The sequence below is a fragment of the Erithacus rubecula genome (genome assembly GCF_903797595.1).
Source record: "Erithacus rubecula genome assembly, chromosome: 18".
Lineage (NCBI taxonomy): Eukaryota > Metazoa > Chordata > Aves > Passeriformes > Muscicapidae > Erithacus > Erithacus rubecula.
In genome coordinates, this window is record NC_136670.1 from 3,479,873 (window position 1) to 3,503,620 (window position 23,748).

The following is a 23,748-nucleotide window of genomic DNA, read 5'->3' on the forward strand; positions in this document are numbered from 1 at the left end:
GCAGTGTAAAACAAGGGATATTTTATCCTTCTTATGAGAGCCATTATTTGCTTCAATATGACCCTTTTCAGGAAGGGAAAAGCTTTCTTGTTTAGATTTTGTTTTGTGAAAAGGGTTTAGCACCACCTGTGTTACCCAACACCATCAAAGCCATCTCCATTCCATCACTGGCCCCACTGAGCAACTGAGCTTCTTTAATTTTTAGTCAGGCAGGACAAAGGCTCCCAACATCCCAATTTATTTTCCAAAAATCCTCATTCTTGCTAACAATTTATGAAGATGCAGCACCCCATTTTGGTGATTGTGTAAATGTTGTCATTCTCCTCAAGCTGCTCTGTGCTATGCGGTTGAATGATAGCATGCAGACCTGGTAACTACATTCATCCAGTGGTTGGTCTTCCTTTCCCTTCAACTTGAGGATTATTTTTTCAAGGTTTATGAATAGCCCAGTTCTGGCCCTAGGCTGTCAGATTTCAGCCATGGATGAGTTTCTTTGGGGATGGATCTAACTTCTTCCTGTCTTTATGTTCCATCATATTTGGGTGCAGCTCATCTAAGTATCTGCACAGATGGGGCATCTTTGGAAATGTTGAATATTAAGCTTACACTGACATCAGTGAAAATAACACTTCTGCTTGTTACTATTCCTACTTTAATGAACTCCTAAAATCTCTTCAATTTTCTGAACCTGGCTGTCTGTAAGGGAAGCTGCAATGCCACATCTGGCAGCTTCTGCAGAAAGCAGTGTCACCACTGCTGTCCCTGCTCAGCAGGTATGGACACAGACACTGGGGCTGTGTGGCCTTTCCAAGGACTGGATATAAGGATGATTTTTTTTACCATGAGGGTGGGCAGGCCCTGGCACAGGGTGTCCAGAGCAGCTGTGGCTGCCCCTGGATCCCTGGCAGTGCCCAAGCCAGGCTGGACAGAGCTGGGACCAGCTGGGACAGTGGAAGGTGTCCCTGCCATGGCAGGGGTGGCACTGGGTGATATCTCAGACCCCTTCCAGCACAAACCACTTGTGACTGTCAGAGTAACCCCAAAATGTGTGATGTTCTGATATAGTGTACTTCTTTCCTGTCACTTTCTGAACTCTGTTTCTGTTCTATAATACAGCATGTACTAGAACAGCGTGAAGAGTTGTTGACTCTTTGGCTCACCAGTCACTGTGGCTCTGGTTCCCAGCTGAGTCTTTATTGTGTTTCTAATTCTGCTCTCAGTGGGACACACCAGAGCAAGAAGCTGGTGGGCACTGCCCCCCTCTTGGCACCCAGGATTCACACAGGCTTGTCTGAGCCCTTAAAATTGACTCCAGCTTTTTTTCCTTGTCCTCATTTCCTGCAAATTCACCCCCACACTCAAATTCTGCTGCCTCTAGTAAATGAATCCTTCTGGCTTATTGCCCTGTCACTCTGTATTTGGAGGTTTCTCCACTAACCTTCTCTTTCTCTGAAATGTAGATGTCTTGCTGCTGCTTTTAAGGCTCTCCATGGTTTATCCTTTCCTTTCCTATTCAGCTGCACTACAAGGTTAGCTTTGACTTTCAGGCAAGGCACTTTAAAGTTTCCTCAGGTGTTGTCTTGTATCAGCAGATGCTCCCAATTAATTTCCACAAGTTTTCACTTTTTCACCTGCTCACACTTCACCTTCCTCAGTGAAGATAAAATCACCTGTTTAGCTGATTATGCCAGGCTATTGACAATTATATTCCCAGTTCAGTGAGCACTGCTGCCCCACATTTTGCTACTTATTGCTTGTTTTGCTTCTTGAACTTTGAAGCAGCTTCTGTGCAATTTTCTCTGTGTAGAGGGGACCTCCTACCACAGTTGGGCTGGAGCAGAGCAGGTGTTTACAAATCCTTCAGAGGAATAGTTCCCAGACATGCCTGTGCAATGAGCAGGGGTGGGGATGGTTTGTGTCTGAATTAAAGGGTAGCTATGAAAATCAGAATGCCCTGTGTGGGGGCTGAGAGCAGAAGATTTGATTCTGCCTCTTGTTCTGCTTGCTGGGATAAAGGTGACTTTCACTGCTCACTCCCACACAGTGCAGGCTGCTGGATCTTCCCTTAGATTTTTTTTTTAATGAGCCTGTTCAATATTGTAATTTTGAACTTTTTCACCTAAATTAATTAAAAAAGAAATTAGGGGAACAGTTTTTAAGTGTAATCCTGCTTGTTTTGACAGCTGGGAAAGCTTCACAAATGCAATAAATTAAAGGCAAGGATTATTTAAATATTATAAAATCACGACAACTTAGAAATATTTGCAGAAGTTATGGAAACAGGCAAGTTGTCAAGGGTCATAAAATCTATTAACAGATCTATTTATAATGAAAATATGTAATATATAAAGTTTTCAATTTTTTAAGGCAGCAAACCTCCCAAGAATATATTTAACTAGAAATGTTTGGTGGAGTCTTGTAGAACCACTTAAAAAAACCAGTTGAATTTGGAGTGCACAGAGAATCATTTAACAGAGTAGGGAATTGAAAAATATTAATGACAGGAAATATATTTGTAATGTGTGAGGAGTTCCATAGGAACTGAGACAAAATTTGGGCTTTCCATGGGGATAGGGAATATGGGTGAAAATTAAAGAAGGCTTTAATTCAGTTGGGTGATGCTTTATTGCAGAGGAAGCAGAGGTCAGTGATGTTCCAGGTGTTCATTGTGTGAGTGCAGCTGTGGAAGGAGGCAGGGGTTGGGATATCTCTGTCCACCCAGCTCTGGCTGGTGGCAGGAGCATTGGTGCTTGGCTGGCAGAGCAGGGCAGTGTTGCCCTGAGTGCTGTTCCATGGAATGTTCCATGTGCCCAGCTCCTCTGGAGAGCTGGGATCTGCTGAGGAAAATGATCCTTTCTCCCCTCAGAGAAACCAAAGCTTTATAGACACACCCTGGGCATGATTCAGGTCTAAACTGAGGGACCCAGATCCAGTGGATGCAGCAGTGAAGAGCTTGGGCAGGCTGAGGAGGGTGGAGGGGAGAAGTGCATGAGATTATAAAGGACACAAGTGTAGGAACATCCCAGGGAATAAACTATCCCTGTTTCTCTGTCTGACCCAAGTTTCAGATCTGAACTGTAATACAAAATTTCATTCCACAGTCCCTGGATGTCCCTTGATTCACAAGTGAATTCACTGAACACAAGTGTTCAGGCAGCTGGCAATGTATTTATGAGAGTTAACTTCTTCCAAGTATTTCAGGAATTGCAGTAAAGATTTTTTAGTCAAAGGTGTGAATGCCAATTGACATCTGCTGCTTCTCATTCTCCTGTTCAGAAACTACAGAGCCATGCTCAAAAATATTGACTTGAAAGACTTGGAGAAAGCTCTGCGTGTTCATGGACCACACAGAAATTTGAGTTGTTAAGTTTAGGAGATGGCTAAACTCAGGTTAAATAAAATCAAGGCTCAAAAGCAAAAAGAAGTGCTGTAGGAACAGTGATGTTGTGCTTGTTTGTCATTTGCACTCCTTCGTTTTCCTGATTTTTAAAAAATATCTTACTTACAGGTTCATGCAAATATTCCTGCATGGGGGTATCCTGTAGAATTGTCCTTGAAAATGACAAGTTTAAATAATGGGGACTGATCTTAGAAACAGTAGTGTGGAGGGAAAAAATTCAGGGCTTCCAGTGGATAAAAAACATGGAAAGTACAAAGATATTTTTAGACATCACCTTCGGAGCTGAATGAAAAATAATGTTCAGCAAATTAGTTTCATTTATTTTTATTTCCTATGTAAGCCTGGGTAGAAAATATCTAAGTAAATGGCCTACCACAAAGAAAGAAAGAAGATTAACCCAGAAATGTTTTTGTTTTTGTTGTTTTTAGGTGGTTGCTCGTTCGATGAGCACTACAGTAACTGTGGCTACAGCGTCGCCTTGGGAACCAATGGATTTACCTGGGAGCAGATCAACACCTGGGAAAAGCCAACAATGGATCCTGCTGTCCCAACTGGTGAGTAGGAGCCTCATCAACAATGAAGAGATGTAGTTCTTGCAGAGATGTTATTCCTATTTATTTGTGTACTGGCTCTGGATACACACAACAACAGAATAGGATTTTATTCAGCAATAAAATGTTACTTTTGTGTTCAAAATAGTCTGGCAACAGAATTCATAGATGTGAGGTGGCTTTTTGGCAACATTTGCCATTAGATATCCTTGCAGAATTGTTTTACATTTCTTATTCTATTTGTCATTTAGCAGAGAGAAAATGCTTTGGCTATAAAACTTCAAGCTTCAGCCAGCTCTTGGCATGTTTCTGGATGAGAGGTTATGTGAGGAGGTTCATGTTAGACAGGCCAGAAGAAGTAAAATATTAAAATGTGTGGAAATATTGGATATTCCAGCTACCATTTAGCTCTCAACTGATTGTTTTAAATTCCAATTTTGAGCAAGGCAAGAAAGTTCCTGGAGAATTAATTGTGGTAGCTAATACTTGATTAGCCTGGAACTTGAGACAGGAGAATTTTCATATGCAAGAAAAACATTTCCAACAGAGAGTTACCAGAGTTTCTAATTTACTGTATGTACTGAGTATAGTGTAGACTTCCCTGTGATAGCTGGAATATTCTTAGTGGAGCTCACTGTGGTAATAATTTCCAAGTCTTGTTTTTCATTGGAAGTTACCATGATGCTTTTATATGGGAATGAATTCCCAAGCCTTAAAGTGCTGTGGAATGCTTTGTTTATATTGAAGAAGAACTTGATTTAAGAAAACACTTCAAAGTTCACTAAAGATCCTATTTTGTCCATGTTGGTTGCCACCTAAAATAGCAATACAAGTCTCTTTCAGGCACACAGTGGCAAAAAGACTTCATCAACCAGTTAAGACTTAGATTTCACTCCTAAAAAAAAGAAATTTTCGTTCTGGTTAATGCACTGCACTGTGAGAGCATGAGCTACATGGAAGAACAGAATGTAATGTTCAAGACATATTCTGATGCCTGTAATTAGTGGGATAAGAGACTTGTAATTGCTGGCTGCCTGGCAAGGAGATGGTGTGGAGCTGAGACAGCAACAGCTCCCTGCCACTGCCTCTGCCAGACAGCCCAGACCCATTCCTGGGGGCTTGTAGTAATAAAAACAGCTCAGGAGACACCAGCCTGGCTGGGCTTCTCCAGCCCTGAAAGCTGTATAGGTTCAGTGGGTTTTAAATCATTTTATCATTGGAAATTGTTCAGAATAGGAGCCTTCAGAGTGTGTCACACCTGGCACCACTTGGTTTGGCTGTGGCATCCCCAAATTGGGGAAGTTGCAGAGTTTTGGTCCTGTCTGCAAGAGTGTATTTTGGGATTCAGGATGCTGTTGTGTTTTAAATGATGGTGATTTTATCTCTGGGGCTCCTCAGCTTTTGGTTCATTGTTGTGTCCTTATTTTGTGTCCTTGGTAAAGGCCAAGCTAGAGAGACATGGCAGATCTTTTGAGTTGACTGATCCCAGAGGGAAGGAGTAGGAATTCAGTTTTGATGCAATTGAGAATCTGGAACAAATGGGAAGGTTTATATGCCTTGCACTGGACGAGTTCAATTCTTTGTTAACTCTAAATGTCAAAGTAAACCCTTCCTGGCCTCCTTATGAAGGTGTATGGTCATCTGAAATACCCTGGAAGCATGGAGAGGTCAGCAGAAATCCCAGAGCTGGAAAAGACCTCTGTGGTTATTGACTCCAACCATTATCCCACCCCAAACCATGCTCCACGACTGTGTTTTATGACCACATGTGCTACATCCCCTTGTTTTATGAATTCTTCCAGGGATGGTGACTCCACCACTTCCCTGGGCAGCCATTCCAGTGCTTGACAACCCTTCCAACAAAGAAACTTTTTCCTAATATCCAATCTAAACAACAATAGACAAGAAACATCCAGGAATGGCATGATTAAAAACCCCGAAGCAACAAACCAACCCAAAAAAATCCCAATCCCAAACAAACTGCTGCATATACACAAAAAACCCCATGTCAACCCCAAACCATCACAGTGTAATTTCTCCAAATACTTGTGGTGTACCCCTTTCCTTGATATCTGGTTTAACAAAAAAAAAAAAACCACCAAAAAACTAGAGATACTCCAGCAGCTGCAAATTTAATAAAGGTTAGACCTCAAACCAAAAAATGCAGAAAACTTATTGAAGTTAAGATGCAAAGGTAAAATCAAGTGGGAATGTGCTGATATTAGGTAAAAAGGTTTTAAAAGGAGCATGAGGGGAAAGTAGTTCCTAATGTGGCTGATGGATGTCACAGGACTGCTCACAGAGAACAAAGGGCAAAATCAGTAGGTGGAAGATGATCAGCCACAGGAAATGGGTACAGAAGGACCTGGTGTCACAAACCCCAAGTTCTCAAGAGCTGTCCAAGCAGTGCTAACCTTGGACCAAATTGCAGTTTTCAGGCAGACTCCCTGAAGCTGGCAGAGATTTTTGGAGCTATTATTGAGAATCTCTTGCTGGCTAGAATTGTGATGTTTGTGTTGGTTACTCTTTGAAAAGCTGTTTGGTGGGAATAGAAGTTGTTTACTTAATATTCATGTGGTGGCAAAGCCAGGTGGGCAAACTGAAGAGTGGCATGTTCCACCCCTACAGGCAGGCACATCTTTAAAGCTGGAGTCCTGGAACATCTGATGGTTGACTTTCCATTCCATTGAATTTCTCCACAGCAGCTGAGAGAAGCAGGGTGCAAATCCACTGAGCTGCAGGGTGTAAGAGGTGGTAACAAAGAGGACTAAGCATCCAGAGGCAAGTCAGAGCACAGAGAGTGGTGGCAGGAGTGCCAGCAGGGCTCTGGGAACACACCGGTAATGCAGATTTTCTTTGCTGGGGCTGTATTTTAAACACTACCTAATTTTTATTGCTTGAAAGAGGTTAAAATTCTACACTGTGGAACTATTGAAAACAAAAAGTGAGCAGGATTTAGGTTGGTTCAGCAACACTGAGTCAGCCTGCAGTGCTGGAAGCATGGCCAGCCCCCAGGTGCTCTGCCCTTTCCTCTGGAAAACATTTTGGCTTTCCTGAGTACCAGCAGATCCCTTTGAATTCAACCAAGCCACAGAACTGTGTCTTCCTGAATACTAATGATGCTGTCCAGCACTTTTTAAAGTCCTTTTCACTGCTAGATCTCAGAGTGCTCTTCAAAGGAGGTCAGTACCATGAATGAGAGCCCCAGTCCCCAGAGCTGTGTAATTCTCTGCTGACACACTGCTGCAAAGGTCTCTGCCCAGGGATGTCTTTCTGGTCTTTATTTTTTAAATTAAAATGTCAAAAAGAAAAAAAAAAGAGGCAATTAAATTGCTTCATTAGCAATGTAGAAGTTTGTAGGCAATTTGTTTTACTCCGTTGCCAGCAAATAAACTGTTTCCCATGAATTCTGTGATTAATTCCTTAGGGCTGGAAACAGTGTTAATTGGGGGATTAAGAACCAGATGTTTGTTGTTCTGAATAAATGTTTCAAAAATGTGGAACACATGAATCGTAGGTATCCAGCCCCCAGACTTCAGTGGGACTTTGGTTCCACCTCCTTGCACAATAGCAGGAGTGATTATAACAAAATATGCTTGAACAGATGGGTGTTTACTTAAGCCTGAATACCCTCAGTGATGAGTATTCTGCAGCTCTTGGGCTGTTTGTTTCACTCTTTGTATTGTAGAGGTTCTCAAACCTTCATTTTCCTTTCTGTGCTTGCAACTCACTATTTTTTTTTCTATTTTTGAATAGGGAGAATAATCAATTGTTGCTCTCTTATAACCTCTCCTATATAATAATATGCATTAAACCTTTATTCTGCAGGACTAAATGTGACCCAGTCCTTTTAACCTTTCTCAGTTGTCTTCCTTGTGCCTTCAGTCACTATTTTCTCACCTTTTTGGGGGTATTTATGTGAAGTTGTGCTACCAAGCAAGGATTCAGCAAGGCAGTGCTGGGAGACACAAGAGCTTGGATAACACAACAAAGAAATGTCTTTAAATCAACCAGGTAAAAGTGCTGCTCTTATTCTCCATGTCACAACTTTGCAGCATTCCAAGGAGCCAGGACCTGGCTGCTCGTGCAGCACTTGCAAGAATAATATTAATAATGAAAGTATTTAACATTTAAAGTTCAAAGTATTTTACTATCATTTGCTAATTAACTCCAACGGAGACTTAACCAGGGCTGACTAGACTGAAGTAATTACTTTAATTGTATTAAATGTGATTCTATCTGAATGCAAAGGCATCGTGTCTTGTGCCTTTGTGCAGCTTCATTCTTTGCTGTTAGATTTTAATCCCACGTTTACTTTGTGAAGTTTTCCTGTTCCAATTTAGCAGATAATCAGCACACAGAGGCTGAATTTCTGGCCCCATCTGCCTGACTGCTCACTTCCTTTCATCTCAGTAGCACTTATAGCAAGTGCTGCTTAACTTTCATAGAAATAAACTATAATTCTTCCAAGAGAAATTGAGTATAAGTGTATATAAACATGGATCTGCATCTCTGTGTGCTCCATATCACTGCTGCTTCTTGCTCAACTGTTTTCCAACTGGACATTATCTAGGAAACAAAAGTGTAGGTATGAAGAATATATGGATTACCAAAATGTTTGGAATAAATGATAAATATGATAAATTCAGAATTACATCACTTGTAGATTGCCTAGGGAGTGCAAATGGCCTCGCTTTGCATCCTTATTCTACAAAACATTTTCTGCAAAGAGCAACAGGGACCTGTTATTGTTGAAGGGTAATTTTGTGAAAGAAATTGGTGCCCTTTTTATCTCACATGGAACTGTTTAGCTTGGAAAAACCCTTTAAGATCATCAAATCCAACCATACTGCCAAGGCCACCAGTAAAGCATGGTCCCAAGTGTTCCAGGACATATTTTTGAATGGTTCTGGGATGATGATTCTACTGCTGCCCTGGGTAGCCTGCTCCAAAGCCTGATCCCTCTTTCAGTGAGGATATTTTTCCTGAGAACCAATCTAAACCTCCATCTGAATGGTGGTTGTCCTGGTTTGAAAGACAGGTATCTGCTAAGGAAGGCAAGAGATGCTCTTTGAAATGGAGAATGTAAACCCCCTCCCTCCAAATTATTATAATTTTGAAATTAAGGGGCTCTCAGGCAAAGATAGGGGAATTAGGAATAACAGTTCTTTACTAGGAAAATTAAAATAGAAATACAGTATTACAAAGAACAATCCCAAACACTGCCAGAGTCAGAATCCAAGCTGACACCCGTCAGTCAGTCAGGGTGGTGGCAGCAGTCCCATTCAATGGTGGCTGCATCCTCCTGCAGTGGCAGATGTGGTTCAGCTGGAGCAGTGCTCCTGGAGAAGGTGCAGTTTCCTCTGAAGGTCCAGGGACGATGTGGAAAGGTCTGGCTTTCCTCTGGAATCCAGTGGAAAGAAGGTTGTCTTGGTGTCCAAAATCTCAGTTTTTCTCTGGGTAGGAAAGGCTTGGCTCCTGCCCTGGCTGGAGCATCTCCCAGTGGGATGATGGAATTTTATCAGTCATGCACTGGGACTGAATGGGCCAGCAGCAGATGATATCTCCTGGAGGGAGAATGGGCTGTGGAAAGATAAAGATGATTGTCCCAGCTGGTTTAAAGATGGTCCATTAGCAGATAATATGTGCCAGGAGATCAGGGGCACTGCCCCACCCGGCTGCAGCAGATGGGGACAGATACACATTGCTGGGCACATCCTGTACTACAGCCCAAGACATAGGTGTTTTAAGATGATATTTTCAGGCACAGAGGAGTTCTGAGTGTGGCCTTACAGACCATCCTGTGTCCCATGAAGTGAGCCCAGCTGGAGGGCTGTTCAGGGTGTGCAGTGCATCACCTCCCTGAGGAACCACAGCAGAACTTCTATCTGTCCTCTTGCAGCAGAGATGAGGGATGGGGGGCTCTTCCCACACTGCAGTGAGTGTGTTCCTTTGCTCCAGGAACTGGAGGAGTCTCTGAGCTTCTCACTGGAACAACAGAAGCGTCACCATCATTAATGTTGCTCTGTGAAATGCTCATTTAGCAGGTGAACATCCAGGATTTCCAGATGGCCAAATCCCACAGGGGTCCCACACTGGATGGGCAGGATCTTTTAATTCTGTTCAGGAGATGAGAGATGTGAAGCTACTGCTGACCTCTAGAAAGGCCAGAGACCCACTGTGCATAGGTCAGGCATTTGTCTCTTCTCCCTGCAGGACAGAATGGTGCCAGCAGGAGTTAGACTCAACATTTGTAAACTTGAAAGGCGAGGCAGTAAAATTAACATTTCCCCATGTCTGAGTGCATTAATTCTTGCTTACAAGAAAATACAAAAAGAAACTTGTTAAAGGAATAAATTAAAATTCATCTGTGTATATGATGAATCATGATCCAGTTTTGTCTGAGAGGGAGAAAAAAATTGGCTCAGCTGCCTGTGTTTCTTTTTTTCCTTCAAAAATATTTTATGCAGGGGAAATTACTAAGAATGAGTCAAATATGTTTTTCCCCACTCTTTCACTTCCATACAAGTAAATAGATTAGTCTGTGGCTTGTTAATAAACTCCAAGTAATTTCTCAGCTGTTAAGGTCTAAAGAGAAAGGGATCTCTGGAAAGTTTCCCCAATATGTTTTTATTTTGCTATTTACTCTGCAGCCTCCTGTGTTTTGGGGTTTTTTTCTTGTAGTTGTAAACAATTCTTCCTAATTTCCAGAATTCCACTCCTGCTCAATGTTAACCTGAATTTTTTGGGATAGATTGCAAGTGTTGTGTTTATTTTGGTGGCTGTGAATGCCAATTTTGAGGTTTCCAGGAAAGTGGACAGTTTTGACCTATTTATGAATGCTGCTTTGGGAGGAATATAACCTTGCAGGGAATGAGAGGGATTTTTGCTGTACTTACAGCTCTCAGTTGCTCTGTTTTACTCTCTGCAGACCATAAGCCATCCCCATCACTCATTCTGTGATGGCTGCTGATGCCCAGCACCAGGATTTAGGTGTCCCTTGCAGGGATGTGTTGTCACCTTGTTTTTACTATCTCGTGTTAGGTCTGGGCTGTCAGTAACTAAATCCCTCCTGTATATGCAGAAAATCTTTCTTATCCAGCAATGAAGACCATGAGCACTTCCATGCAGAACCGATTTCATACAGGTAGCAATTTAAACCCATTAGTTTTAAGAGTGATTCTTCCCAAATATTTGCTCTGTCTCATGTTCCTGTGTTCTAACACCCAGCAAAACCTTTCCTTTGGGATGGGATTTGCTGGTTTTGGATGAAATAGAAATTTGACCTAAGTCTGTGAGGAAATTGCAGATCTATAAATTAAGTATATCAGCACTTAGCTAACTAAGTACTTACTATTATTCAATGATGTAAAAAGTTGATTTAATTAGAACATTTAACTCTAGAAGACTTCTGCTGAGAGGAAGCTACATCCCAGTTTTCAAATCTGTTTCCCATTGTGAATGTGAGAGAGAATTTCTCCTCTTGTGCTGTTGTCAGAGGTCAGCAGAACCATCCTTCCACTTAGAGGGAGGAGGTGTTTTGGTACTGAAATCAAGCTTAGCAAGGATGTGCAGCCTCCAGGGAGCTCACAGGGTAGAAAGAAACAATATCAAAGATGAGAATGGCTTCTAGGAAGTGTTTTAATGACCCTGAAGGATTGCTGTCTGCTGGGAGCACACGTTGTTCCTGCACCTTGATGTGTTAAATGGTACATCTGAACTGTTGTCAGTCTCTTCCTGACCCTCTACTGAGAAAGAGAGCTGTTTGTGAGTGTCAGGACCTTTCCATTATCACCATTAGTGAGATCATGGCACTTCTAAAGCACTGCCACAGCATCACTCAGCATCACCCTGGGAGGAAGGACAAGCAAGCTGCTCTTCTACTCCTTTCTCCTGCATGGTTTCAGCACAGAAACATTAATTTTTCTCAGCTCCTGTTTGCTCTAGCAGGAACTGATGCCTCTCAGCATCTGAGCACACAGCCTGTATTTTTTATAATGTGTTATTTTGAGCTCTGCTAGGACATGCTGTCCAGATGCCAACGTCTTAAAATTGTGTTGTGTTTGAGGGCTAAGTTAGAGAATTTTATAGCCACACCAGTGGAAAAATATTTCTCATGAACAGTTTCAAAATCTTAAGGAGTTGGGAAATAGAAGAAAGAGGTTTCTTCCACACAGATGAAATTTAATATAAATTCTATTGAAATAAATGTGGTTGCAGGAGTAAACAAGGTGCGTAGGTAAAATGAGGGATTGAGAAGGTCTTCCTGACAAAAATACTAAAATTAATAAATGTGAGGTTAGTGGATATTAAGGAATAGAGGCAAAGCAGTTAGTAAATAGGAACAGAAGTTTTAGGAGGAATAGATAAATTATAGTGCTTTTGAAGGAACTGACAGGATTAGGGAATACAGCAGGTCTAGTGAGGGATGAAATTTGTAACAACATTTGAAAAGTGAATTTTTGAGTAGACAGAATTCTGGTTTTATTTTTTCTTTTCCTCCCCTCAAACTGTGAACTTGCTCTGTATTGAGTATTTTCCTTTTTTCTGCAAGGTTTTGAATAGGCTAGAGATGGACAGGTTTAACAAGAAAGAAGTTCCAAAAGGAGAATGACCTGAAACCTGCATGGGACAGGTGGCCAAAGTCAAGACAGACCAGATTTGAAAGAGGGAAGGAGAAGCCCATGAATGAACAAATACTGACAGATAAGGATTTACAAAAGGAAATGTTGGGGAAATCAGGCAAAATTGCTCCTCAGCATGATCCAAGAAAGCAATTGGGTCATTAAATAGGGATTCAAGACAGAGGGTGGGCAAAATACAGGAAATGTAAGAAGTATCATTAAGTTATTGCTCATGAGCCTTGGTAGCTCTGAGTGAATTTTCAGCTTTTTGCAGTTGTTTAACAGAGTCAGTGGAATTCTCCTGAAATCCCTAAAATTCAGTGGGAGCTGGGTGTAATGTCTTTGAGGGTCTCTGTGCTGCAGTGCATTATCTGGCTAATGCACTTTCCTCCTCCCATTTGTCTCTTTTGCAAAGTGAACTCTCTTCTTTAATCTTTCTTACTTTTTTCTTTCGTTTTTCACTTCTGTCACCAACCATCACACCACTTAACAGGCTCCCAGCAGCAGAGTACAAAACTATGGAGGAAGATTGCAGTGTTAAAAATTATTTAACTAATGCAGTTTCTTTACCACAAGCCCTATTCAGTGTATAGTGAACCAACTGTCTTTCTGCCAGCTTCAGAATAAACAGGATGGAGACTTATAATGAGCAGATTTTCAGATGCTTTACCATTTAATTAGAAGGATACAGATTATTTGATGGAATGATAATAACAACCTCTGATCACTGGTTCCAGTGAGAACTGTTGCTATTGAGAATTTGTAGGGGAAAGAGAGTTCATTTTTCATGCTTAGGAAATATTAGCATTTGCTATTGCCAGTATCAGATATTTAGTGCATGTAATTTGGCACATGAAAAATGCTGGCTTTTAAATCTCTTTTCCAAAAGTCATTTATGTATGTACAAAAGCAAGTTGATAGCAACAATATTAATATAGCTTCATGGGAAAAAAAAATAATGTAAGCTTCTCCTTCATAGGCAATCCAGCCTCCTCCGTGCCATTCACCCCCTTTAGAAGGGACTGGAAACTGTTGTGCTTGTATTCCTTTGAGATGTAAAGTTGTTATATTACAAATTATCGCTTGTTTTCAGTATTGACTAGATAAATAAATGCAATTACGTTCATCAATGTTGAAAATTAAGCAACAGAAAGCAATTGTGTGTGTTGGAGGGTCTTTTCAAATGAAAAGCTGTATTCAGTGAATTCTCATCGGCTCTTTTTCTCCCTGACATGTTTCATGATGTGAGCTCTCAATTGAATGAACAGCTGCAGTAAAAATGGCACCAGCAAAGTCAGAGGGAATTCACAGGAAATTGAGATGTTTCAGGCTTCAGCACAAGCCATTTGGGCCCTCATTTAGCTGAGATGCTTGGCTTTTCCTTTGTAAAATGTCTACAAACACAGAAAGGTGTCAAGCCCTTTGGTTAAAGCTCATATGGGTAGAACAAAGACACTTTGCTGGGTGGGTTTATCTTTCTAATGGTGGAAAAAACTTTTCCTTCTGGTCTTCTACTTTGGAGTAACTTACAGTGCATGCATGATGGGGTAATATGAAGGAAATGTCAGTGTTTATCAGAAGTATGCAGTGAGGGAAGCAGAATAAGAAACCCTTATCACAGCTCAGGTGAACCCTTATCACAGCTCTAAGAACCTCCTTGATTCATCTCATTCTTCTAAGACACTGAAGATCTGAACCCATCCTTTGGATCTTTGGAAATGCCATCTATTGCCTTGTAGGGATGCTGGCAGAGTCAGGATGTTTTGTCCCAGCTTCCCACCCAGCCCTGGCACACACAGCAGATGTGGCAGGATGAGAAAAGCACCAACTTAGAGGCAGAAAGTGGCTTAATGTTTTCAGAGCCATGAAACAGCAGAGCTGTTTCTGATTAATCTTAAATGCTTTAGAACAAATGTTTTATGTCCTCAAAGTTTATGCAGCACATCAATTTTTAAATTTACTTCTGTGCCACTCTTCTTTAACAGCCAAGTTAGTAAAGCTTTAAGCAGCGTGATGAACATTGTCATGGCAGAACTGCTCCTGGTGCCTGCTCACGAGTCTGCCCCATAAACTCACCATTCATGGAAACATAAACCCTTCAAAATCTTCCTTTCCCTCCATCCCTCTTGTTCCCCATGCATATGAGACTTTTTTTGCATTTCTTTTTTCCTGCAATACCATCTTCATCTTATAATGGTAGTGAGGATCAAGCTGTGAAGAAATTTGGAATGAACCCCAAATCACCTTCTCCATCAACTCCAGCGTAATAGGAGATAATCAGAGTATTAAAAAACAAACAAACAAACTATAAGCTAAATTAACTTCTTGCTAAATTTGTTGCAGTCTAGGGTGGCTGAGTGAAGATGTGCCATGGATATTGCTGTGCTTTCTCATGGCCACTTTTACTACTCCATCTGTCCGCAGCAGAAGAATCTCTTTCCCCGTTTCAGTTTTATGGTTTTGAGTTGTTTAGCAGTACAGTTATGGGAATATTCAAAGGAGGAATCATAACCAGAGAAAAGTGGTTTAGCTTAGTTCTCATTAGCTGTTCACTGGAACAGATTGCCTAGGATGGACTTCTGGAGAGCGTCTGATTGCTGCAGCATGGTGACTTAATGGGGAGATGTTTCTATCAGTTTGTTTAAGGGTGCCTGTGCCAGCTGACCTCACAGCTTGGTGTGCAGTGAATGAGCTCTAGAAACTACAGTTTCAGTCTAGGATCTCATTTGTATGTCCCCCTTTGAACTTAATTCACTGTTGTGTGTTTGGTTTGAGTTTGGCATCCAGCATCGCTGATCTGAACTAAACTTCCACCATCCATCCATCAACATTCATTGTTATTCAGTCTAGCTTTCCAGTCCAAAAAATCCTGTTCCCTACATTTTTCCTTCAGTCTCCTTATGCCCTAAGCCTTTCTTCTGATGTAAGATTCATGTTCCTAATCCTGCTTTTTCTAGGAACTAGGTTTTATTCCTTTACTCAGAAGTGTTTTTATATAGAAACAAACCAAGAAACTTCCAAACTTCACTACTGCAGCTCTTATTAAACCATCAAGGCCAGGTTGGACAGGGCTTGGAGGAGCCTGGTCTCATGGAAAGTGTCCCTCCCTGTGCATGAGAGAGGGTGGAATCAGATGATCTTTAAGGTCCCTTTAAACTCACCATTCTGGGACTCTGTGACTTCTTGTGTGTCTTGATTCTCACGACTGTTTCCATTACCTTTCCTCCTCTGTTCCCTTCTTTAGCTTCAGCCCTCAGGATCTGCCACTCACAGCCTCAAGCCTGGGAGAAACAAATCTGTAAAACTCTCCTTCGGCTCACCAGGAAAACAGCACAAACATACTCCTGCAGCTAAGCTGAATTGCTATAGAAAGCATTTCTCAGCCTTGTAGCCTTAAAGTGAGAAACAGGATTTCAAAAGCTAATTTGCTTGTTTTTGTAGCACGATCTTAATTCTACAAGGGAGAGAAGATGATCTAATCTAATTTAATTTTGCTCTTTGAGGAGAAGGGAGATCACTTGGCCAGCTGCTGCTCTGAGCAAACACGGAGCGTGCAGGCTACAAGATAAGCTTTGAACTTTATCAAGTCTCTTGGCAGTATATGCTAATGTGTGCTGTTGGGAGAGTTCTGAAACTTTCGCCTCTGATTTTATTAATTAGTTTGCTGCTCCAAATGAGCCGTATCTCACTGTAAAATAAGGAGCTGTTACACATCAGGCTTTTCCTGTCCCTGATGCTTTAGTGTTTGGGCAGAATGGACCGTGATTTCAAAATCAGGCCAAGTCTATGTCCTCACAGTACTGCTGCTGTTTTGATTTATTTTTTAAACTTTAGGCATAATCTATTCAAGCTGCTCCTTTATTACAAGAGGGAAATTACAAGAGGATGGTCTCCAATCCTGTGTTTGAAGGGGAAGACTTTTCCTCCCCAAACACTTTGATTTTTCAAACCCAGGGTAAGGAAGCTTCTGTGGTCACACTGTGTAGGCAGTGACAAACCCCTTCAAAAAAGAAATCCACTGTGATTTAGGGCCACAGGGTTCACAAAGTAATCTGTCTCTGAGGTGGATTTGTTGCATTCTTAAACCTCTAGATGAGGTAAATTTACCAATGTGTTTAGATATGTTTTCATGTCTATCACTTTTATGTGACAGCCACAGCACAGACACTTTGGCCATGACAGACCCAGCTGGACCAGCCCTGGCTCCTACAGAACAATGAGTGAGCAATCCCCAGGTCTGAACGTGATTGGTCAATTCAAACCCAAACAGGGCAGCCCAGCCAATCCCTTTGTGCCAGCAATGCTCCCGTGCCATTGGCCAGTGAGCTGGGCGGGGCTAAGGCTCTGACCAATGGTGTGAGAGAGCGGGAAATTCAAACCCCCTGGAGGAGAGATTGCCACCTCTGCTTCCATCCCTGCTCTGCATTCCCAGCAGGAACAAGATTTGGTTTCCTGTGAAATCCACAGAGTTGGCGTGTGTGTTAGACATGGACAGTAATACAGAAGTCATACATGCTTTGGAAAAATTTGGATTTTGTAGTGATTGTCATCTTATCTCTTCTTGCTGATGAGCTCATCAAGGTAGTTATTAGTGCTCTGACTCTGATCCTCTTCTTGAAGTATTGTCCCAGGCTGTTTGACAGAGCCATCCCTGTCTTCAGGAAATACAGCTAACCAGGGGTTAAGTTTCAGGAGTTCTGTGCTGTGTTTCTCGGTGGTACAGCAGAAGTCCATGACTGCTCCAAGAGAAGTCAGCATTCCAGTGCTTGGGAGACTTCACTGCAGCCTGGATAACCTGGGCTGAGAACCAATACCCTGTGAGGTGACAGAGTGACACAGAGCCCCAAAAGTCCTCACCCAGGCTGGGAGGTTTAGACTGTCTGAAGCTGGTGACTCTAGTCTGTGTCACTCCCTGCATTCCAGAGGTTTTATCATCATGCTCATTTTTACAGATTTGCAGTCTATTAGGACAAAAAGCTTAACTTTATCTTCATTATACCACCTTAAAGGTGATATCATTGCCTCATATATATGGTTTAAATTAAATAATTGACTTTTTCATCACTTTTTGTAAGCGGCACAGGTTCAGCCTACAGCTTCACAGATAGGCTGGCATGTTGCTAAACTTTTACACCAAATGCCTGCAGGTTTTACATTGTGCTTAGACCCCTGAGCCATCTCTCTAAGCTAAGAGATCTAAACATTTGGCTAAAATCTCAGTTTTTGCTCAAAGATAAGTGTGAACTGTTCAGAAATGCTCGTTTCAATCAAGGCACTGCTCTGTGAGAGCATTTCCAACACAGGTAATACACTGGGAATTCTTTTGCTGTCTCTTTAGATTTTTTTTCTAAAGACTTAAGAAGTAGATGAATCACCAACATCCTTCTTGTGAAACGGGGAGTTCATACCTTCCATATTAAAGAAAAAACTTCATCTCAAGTCCTTCATAAAGACTCCATATTCTTGTAGAAAAAGAGAAGATACTGACATTTCTATCTGAAATTAACTCCTTGGTCAAATTGCAGTCAGCCCAATCATTTTGCCTTACTATTTTTAATTAAAGGAATGTGACCAACAGTAGGGTTTTTTTAAAGCAGCCTAAAGCTCTCTGTGTGCCTTTCTATTTCTTTTTTTTTTTTTTTTTTTTTTTTTTAATCTCATGAGATAGCAGACTTAATACTCCCACCTGCTTTTCCTGAATACTTTTTCATTATTCCAAGAGCAAAGGCAATAAGCATTATCTCACTCAATGATAGTTGTATTTAAAGCTTTCTTAAACTGAGGTCAGATAAAAAATCTAAGCAGCATAAACTGGGGTTGTGAATGTACAATGCAACAGCCTGGACAGAATTCAGTGGGTTGTGGCAAATTTTCTACAAGGACAAATACTATGCTGTGTATTTGATGTGTGTATTCACATAACTGTACTTGAATTTAAAGAGAGTGGTAAAACCTGTCAAACATCATGGGCCTTGAGGCAGCCTGGGATAGTGGAAGGTGTCCCTGCCCATGGCAGGGGGAGGAACAAGATGAATTTTAAGGTCCCTTCCAGCCCAAAAAAATTCTGTGATTCTATAAACAATAAAGTCCATTCCATATTGTATCTAACAGATGATTTTGGGTATTAACTGAAGCATTTTTGTTCTGTTTGTAGATATTTATTCCTGGAGCCTGGTTGACTGTGTAGGTGTTTCCTGGTTAAAGTGGAGGGATGGAGCTGTTCCTCTCTGTCCCTCTCTCTGCCAGGTGCTTGGAGCAAGGCTGGGAATGTTGTCCACCTCTGTAGTTTCTGCATGGGATGGGCCTGTCAAATGTGTGCCTAATTTGCTATTAAATGGGTTATTTTTTCCTGTCATTACCTCTAGCCTGTGATGCAAACACCAACCTGCATTTTCCCCTTGTTTATTTACATCCTTGTAACTAATAATGCTTTCACAAGCCAATTATGCTTTCACAAACTGATTATGCTTTTACAAAAACATGCATGATCATTTATTGTCTCTAATTGAAAGTTTGCTGCAAAGACTCCATTTCCCAGGCCAGTGTACACAGTTTCTGTTGTGTTTGTTGTGCTTGGCTGGGATTGTTGATGCAGTCCAGCAGTGCCGTGCTGCCCTCTGCTACACCAGCACCCAGGTGAAATCAGGAAATCCCTGCACACAAATAATAACTTCTGCAATCCTTTCATGTCAACAGCTGTGCTAAGAGAGGGCAAGTGTTCAGGTGCATAGGTGAAAGCTGGAGATTTGGATAACATCTTTACTAATTAGTTCAGGCATGTAAGATAATGCTGTTAATTTTTGATTAGTTAAAAGTAAGTGGAGGATGGTGCAGCAGGGAAGGAAATTATTTCAGCTTCAGTTAACACACAGTGAACTACCTTTTCCAGCCTTTCCACTGCAGACTGACTTGAGAGTATTAACAGTTCAAAGTACTTAGCTCTAAAAATCTCATCATGAACATTAGAATTATTTTTATTTCAGGATACTGGTCTAACTGCAGCAGCAGTTCAATCAACCTTACTGTGGTGCAATCTTATTGAATTTCTGCCAGGAATGTAAATGAGAAGCCATTCTTCTTTAAAAGCTCCAGCTAATATAATTAATTGCATTCATTTTCAAGGTGATGTCTTGCTTGTTTGGGTGAGTGAGCAGTAGGGGATAAAAAAATGGAAATTTCATCAGTGATTACAAAAGAGATAGTGATTTACTAATTGCCTTTCACCTTTTCCTGACAGTTGGTATCTCTTACCAATCTGCCTCCAGCCACTGGAAACAGTTGTGTGGTGAGAGATTAGGATAAATACACTGTGAGGAATTCTTTAGTGGTGAATTTGTTTTTCCTTCACAGGGAACTACATTTGTCTCCTGTGCTTTATAGCAAGTGCAGCCATTTACCCTGTGACCCCTGTGCTTTTGCTTAAAATGTGCTCCAGCAGAGAGGATTGTAGTTGGGAACAATCCTCCTTTGCTGGCTGCTGTGGACCTTGCTGGTAGCTGTGTCTTGTGTTTTCAGCTCCAGAAACATGAAATAAAGAGTGATTTACATCAGTTCACAGAGGTACCATGGGATGCTGCAGATGCTGCCCATTCCCTCTTATTGCTGCCGTGTCAAAACTCAATCCCTCCAATGAGATGATCACAATCAGATTTCACAGCCTGATGTGGGTGCTGGATATCAAGCAGGGCAGCAGCTCACCTGCTGGGATCACTGCTGGTCCCTTGATTTCTTTGTGCTGTGGAGTTTCAGTGTGCAGTGACCTGTGCTGGGGAAATGCAGGAGCTGCTCACAGGTGTGGAGAAGCAGATGTTTTTCTGAAATTCATGATTACAGAGTGATGCATTTAAGGAAACGTTGCTCTTACATGAATATAAATACAGCTGGATATCTCCTGCCTCAGTTCAAGCTTGGGAAACTGGCTTAGGTTTTACCATACAAAAAAAAAAATGAAAAAGAAAAGGCTTCAGAGTAGGAGAACCCTGAGAGCAGACATGATAGCACATTCAGGAAACTTTTTAAAGCTATTTAAGCTTTGATGCAAAATATATTTATACTCCTGACAGTTATACTTACTCTTCCATTTAAATGTCAGATATTTCATATCTATAGGAAACTCCCAGTGATACGGCTCAGTACTCTCAGGGAACCACCTGCACAAGAAAAGAGCAAGAGAGTTTCATTTGAATCCCACCTGTGTGAGGAAAGGCAGGAACCATCAGCACAGGCTTTGCCAGTGTCCTGGGGTTCAGAGGCTCTGTGATTCCCAGTTCTAGACATCAGGATGAGAGGGGACACTCCCAGCAATTTCTTTATTTTTGGGGAAAGGAAACCAGACCAAAGGGAGGCCATGGGATGCTCCAGCAAATCCTCTGTTGCTGAAGAACTGGAAAAACCTTGAGTAAAAGTGCAGAGTTGTTAGGTGTGCCCAAATACATTTGTCTCTTAATAGAAATAGAGCTTCTGTGACCAACTGTTTGCCAATAATTTTAACTCTGTTCTTCTCTTCTTAATTGCAGTAGTAATTTGGACAGATTAAAAAATATCAATTAGAATTTAGAAAGATTTTTCCAATCCCTTTTGGTATTATTTATTTGTTTTGCTAAAAGCAGCATTAGAGCTTGTTCCAGCCCAAAGTTTGGGGCAGTTTAAGGTTTGGGAGTTGCAGATAAATGGGATTTTGTGTGTTGGGTGGCTACAGCTGTGCCATGTACTGAATCAGGGCAGTGGTTCCTGCAGTCTCCCTTGCTGCACTCTGGTCCATCTGTCCTGGTTTGAAGGACAGGTGTCTGCCAATAAAGGCAGGAGATTCTCTTTGAAATGGAGAATGTAAACCCTCTCACTCCAAATTATTATAATTTTGAAATTAAGGGGCTCTCAGGAAAAGAGACGGGAACTAGGAATAACAGTTCTTTACTAGGAAAGTTAAAATAGAAATACAATATTACAAAGAACAATTCCAAAGCACTGCCAGAGTCAGAATCCAAGCTGACACCCGTCAGTCAGTCAGGGTGGTGGCACAGTCCCATTCAATGGTGGCTGCATCCTCCTGCAGTGGCAGATGTGGTTCAGCTGGAGCAGTGCTCCTGGAGAAGGTGCAGTTTTCCTCTGAAGGTGCAGGGATGATGTGGAAAGGTCTGGCTTTCCTCTGGAATCCAGTGGAAAGAAGGTACCTTGATGTCCAAAATCTCAGTTTTTCTCTGGGTAGGAAAGGCTTGGCTCCTGCCCTGGCTGGAGCATCTCCCAGTGGGATGATGGAATTTTATCAATCATGCACTGGGACTGAATGGGCCAGCAGCAGATGATATCTCCTGGAGGGAGGATGGGCTGTGGAAAGATAAAGATGATTGTCCCAGCTGGTTTAAAGATGGCCCATTAGCAGATAATATGTGCCAGGAGATCAGGGGCACTGCCCCACCCGGCTGCAGCAGATGGGGACAGATACACATTGCTGGGCACATCCTGTACTGCAACCCAAGTCACCATCCTTGCTGGAAGTGTGTAGATAACTCGTTAAATCAATCTGTTTAATGAGATCTGTTTGACTCCGTTTAATTTTGTAGAAAAGCGCATTGAATGCAGATGGAATCAGGGAAGTGCCCTCTCAGAGAGATGTCTGGGCTGTGCTGGGGCTCCTTGGGGCATTTCCCAGTTTCACTTAGCCATAGGAAAGTGCCAGCTTTGACCCCAGTGAGTTGGCAGATCCAAATCCATCAGGCTGTGCATCCAGGGAGGCAGAGCCCCTGCTGATGCCAGCCAGATTCCCAGTTCCAGGGCACTAACAAACCACAACTGGAGCTTCCAAAAACTATCAGCAGATAAACAGAAAGTATCAGAAGCTGAATAAACACTGAAGGGTTGGACAGCATAGTGAAAAAAAGATCACAAACAATGTTTTTGCCTCACTGAGGCTGAAATAATTCCCCTGTAGCCAGTTCAATTTGGAAACACATAAGTAAATACTTTGTACTGCAAGAATGGTTGCTTCTCTAGGATAAACAAGTTGACAGTTGTTTTTGGGTTTTATTCCTCAAATACTTTTTTTTTTTTTTTTTTTTTTTTTTTGGGCAAAATCAATGCAAAAGACCAGACAAATCTGGAAGAAACAAAAGTAATAGTGTTAGAGGTCTGCCTCTCCCACAGTTGTAAAGATATCATTCTGTGACATTTCCTTTTGGTTTTGCTGTTATCCTGGAGTACTTTGCAAGCTGGTTCTGGTGTAAATTCGCTTTGTTTACTCCTGGTTCATCTGTTCTGTTCTTCCTGGGTGCAAAGTAGGGCAGGAAGGAGTGAAGTGGAGTTCTGCTTGTGGAGGATCCTGTCCCTGCAGTTCCAGGCTTGTGCATTCCCCACTGTCACCTTAAATGGTGGCAGAAACCTTAAAGTACTGAAGACACTCATTAAACCCTGAATTCAGCATTTATTCCTTTCCCCAGCAGTTGCTGCTGGCATTCAAAGCCCCTGGGCCCAGTTGAGTTAACTGTGGTGGCTATCACCAAATTGTTCCTCTTTCCTGCCTAAATGAGATTTCTCCCCTGAAAATAACACAAGTCTGGGATGCAGGTGGCACAGCTTTCAAATGTTAAACCAGACAGCAATTATCCCCAGTTAGTCACTCATTTGCAAACCTTCCCCAGGTTTTGCAGTTGGATTTTTTTTCTTTTTAAGCAGTTGTGGTTGCTGTTTGATATTTAAAGACTTGTTTGCTTTTGCTAAAGTCATGGAGTATTCCCATCTGTGAGAAAGGCTGTGGCCAGGGAGAGGAGGAACCTGGTTGATTATCTCTTCTGGAATGCTCCATCACATAACAGGAGACTCTGTTCCTACGAATAAAATCAACATTATTTCCATTTAAATGCTACATTTCCCATACACCAAATTTCTTTTGTTTTGGAGATGTTTTTTTTATTTTTGGTTTTTTTTTTTTAATTGCCTTTAAAACTGTAACTTAGAATACAAACCAAGGCATGAGACTCTCCAAAAACTGATTTAACTTCAAGTTACTTAGCCTGGAGATGGTTTGTGGAGCCTCTCTGCTCTGGAAATGCCCATCAGAAAACTTTGATCCCTCTCCCAACTCCAGACAGGAGACACAGTTCTCAAAGTAGATGTGAAGATGCAGAACAGTTTTTTTTTCCTTAATTTTTGGATCAATTGCAAGTGTAGTGTGGATTTT

General features: G+C 41.6%; 1 protein-coding gene across 6 annotated transcripts in view; it reads left to right on the top strand.

The window, feature by feature from the left end:
• Positions 1-23,748, top strand: part of PTPRT (protein tyrosine phosphatase receptor type T) — a 438,156-nt gene that overhangs the window by 105,428 nt on the left and 308,980 nt on the right. For all 6 annotated transcript variants that reach the window (XM_079321668.1, XM_079321670.1, XM_079321671.1 and 3 more), the window contains exon 2: positions 3,829-3,954. In XM_079321668.1, coding sequence (XP_079177794.1) covers positions 3,829-3,954 — 126 coding nt within the window. The remainder of the gene's footprint in view (positions 1-3,828; positions 3,955-23,748) is intronic.